The sequence below is a fragment of the Centroberyx gerrardi genome, chromosome 20 (genome assembly GCF_048128805.1).
Source record: "Centroberyx gerrardi isolate f3 chromosome 20, fCenGer3.hap1.cur.20231027, whole genome shotgun sequence".
Classification (NCBI taxonomy): domain Eukaryota; kingdom Metazoa; phylum Chordata; class Actinopteri; order Beryciformes; family Berycidae; genus Centroberyx; species Centroberyx gerrardi.
This window is the reverse complement of record NC_136016.1, coordinates 25,733,297-25,735,798: the sequence shown is the minus strand read 5'-3', so window position 1 is coordinate 25,735,798 and position 2,502 is coordinate 25,733,297. Positions and strand designations below refer to the sequence as shown.

The window sequence follows — 2,502 nt, the reverse complement described above, 5'->3', positions numbered from 1 at the left end:
AGTCCAGATTTAGGCGTCTGTAGTCAGTGTTGAACCCCGGGCCGTCCTGGTGGCTCAGTGGTCCGGGGCATGCCGTGTGACCACAGCATCCTGGGCTCGAAGGCAGCCCATAATAAAAGGCAAAATGAATCAAAAATATAATCCGTAACAAAAAAGAGTTGAACCCCTTGTGATTGAGGATAGGTCAGGGTCTTCCGTCCTTGGGCAGCAGGAAGTAAGTTGAGTAAGATCCGTCCGGCTGCCTCCAAGCACCGGGCTCTTTGAAAAATGTCCCACAGTGTCATGAATTTGTGCTAAGAAATAACTTTGTAAGAGAAGGTGTTACTTGACATCTCACTTTGAAACAAAACTCTTGGTGCAGTGCAGGTGCAGTTAAAGCTAACCTCAAATGACAGATTTGGTGCATAAAATTTTACAAAACCAACATGATAAGATCTGTGATTTATTTTATGGTTCCAGCTGTTACAGACTGAAGGTTTTGGACAAAACAACAAGTAAAGTTTTATGTTGCAGTTTTACAGTACAAACATCTGGAGGCCGTTCACTGTCAACAGCTGTGGACTGTCGGCATAACGGGACCTGGTCTGCAACAAGAAGGGAAAACAGTGAAAATAAGTGTGTGTGTGTGTGTGTGTTAGGTGGTGGACTGTGTGTGTGTGTGTTAGGTGTCAGACTGTGTGTGTGTGTGTGTGTTAGGTGTCAGACTCTGTGTGTGTGTGTGTGTATGCTGCAGTAAAGTCCGGTGTCTCCTCCTCCGTGGCGGTCAGCGCTCGCTCCACTCGGCTCTGCAGGTCAGCGTCCAGCAGCGTCGTCCCGCCACCGAAACGATCCTGAACACACACACACACACACACACACACACACACACACACACACACAGAGTCAGCTTCATTTATAAAGTTATAAAGTGAGGTTTACAACTGAGTGCTTTGAGTGTTCGCCATGATGAACAAAACATAAACATGAGAGAGAAACAAGAGATTCAAGTACATCACTGAGTGTGTGTGTGTGTGTGTGTGTGTGTGTGTGAGTGTGTGTGTGTGTGTGTCCTACCTTCTTCTTGGTACTGGGTGTGGCTACAGGGGGGTTAAAGGTCATGTCTTTAACACTGTAGTCTTCAAACAGCTCCACTGGAGACCTGACAGAAGAAGAAACGTTACAGATACACAGAAACAGAAGAAGAAGAACACATTTACTGTCCAGTCAATTTATACAAATATAAAGTCTGGAAAAATGTAAGATTTTTTTCAGACCTTTTTAATGCTGCCTGGAATTGAATTAAATATGTAAGTAGCTAACCAGCTATCAATCAACTACAATTCTATGCTATTGGCTTCCCAAGTTAAAGCTGCAATATGAGAACTGTTCTGCCCACTAGAGGGCGACAAAACAGCATCACATTTGTACACAAGTCACAGCAAAGCCACTTCACTACAGAGGCCTACCAAGGACAAACCTAGCAAAGCAGCGTGCAAGCTAACTGCAAGCTAACAGCTAAGCTAACCGTTCCTACAGAGAAGTCTCACTGGTTACCAGTCTCACTTTGACTGATCTCTCTCCTGCTGAAGGTCACATGACCCACAATGACAAGAGGCAGGTAGCAAGTTCATTAGTTTAATAAACTTGTTAACTAGTAAACTGTTAAACTAGTGTTAACAAGTTTATTAGTTTCATGACTTCACTCGCTCGCTTCATCGATTCCGCCATTACCAGAATTTTTTTCAGGGATGGGAGGGGCAGAGCGCCGCTTTTAAACAGCGAGGGAGGAGCCAACATAGTTTTAAAAAAATGAAAAGCTGCTGAATGGAGGGGGAGGAGCTTCTTCAGGAGCGGAATCTGACAACAAGCTTCAGAAAAGAGGAGAAAACAGCAACAGCTGGATGTTGGTTCATATCATTATGTCTCAATGAACTCTGCACACAGACCTTCTAACCAATCCTGAAGCTAATGTGTGATGATGTCACTTATTGCAGCTTTAAATGTGTTTATCTCCAGCAGCCGTCGTACCTGCGGCTCAGCTCCACGCCGAGCGCCGCCGAGCCGTCACTCGGAGCGCCGTGACACAGATGGACGGCAAACCGCCGCACCGCCGGGTGGAAATGTCTCTGCAGCAACACACAGGAGTGAGAGAGTGAGAGAGTGAGAGAGAGAGAGAGAAAGAGAGAGAGAGTGAGAGAGAGAGAGTGTGAGTGTGTGAGAGGGAGAGGGAGTGAGTGAGGGAGTGAGAGAGAGAGAGAGAGAGAGAGAGAGAGAGAGAGAGAGAGAGAGAGAGAGAGAGAGAGAGAGAGAGACACCAGCTACCCACAGTAGTTGGCCACTGTTTCTCAGTAAACTAAATTTATTCGGGGTTTGGTGCTAAAGGGGCCTAAGTGACATTTTCAGAATTTTACAGGAGAGCAAAAACAAACTTTTCATTGATTGTAATTATTTAATTAAAAACAACATATTTGAGCAATCTATACTTTTACAGAGATTAGGCTTCAAGGAAGTCATATTTTAAAA

General features: G+C 44.9%; 1 protein-coding gene across 1 annotated transcript in view; it reads right to left on the bottom strand.

Moving 5' to 3' along the window:
* Nucleotides 1-429: 429 nt before the first annotated feature.
* Nucleotides 430-2,502, bottom strand: part of LOC139920122 (nucleolar complex protein 3 homolog) — an 18,893-nt gene continuing 16,820 nt past the window's right edge. Inside the window, exons 12-14 of the mRNA XM_078290836.1 lie at nt 2,008-2,105; nt 1,054-1,138; nt 430-830 (exon numbers count right to left, since the gene is read on the bottom strand). Coding sequence (XP_078146962.1) covers nt 693-830; nt 1,054-1,138; nt 2,008-2,105 — 321 coding nt within the window. The 3' untranslated portion in view covers nt 430-692. The remainder of the gene's footprint in view (nt 831-1,053; nt 1,139-2,007; nt 2,106-2,502) is intronic.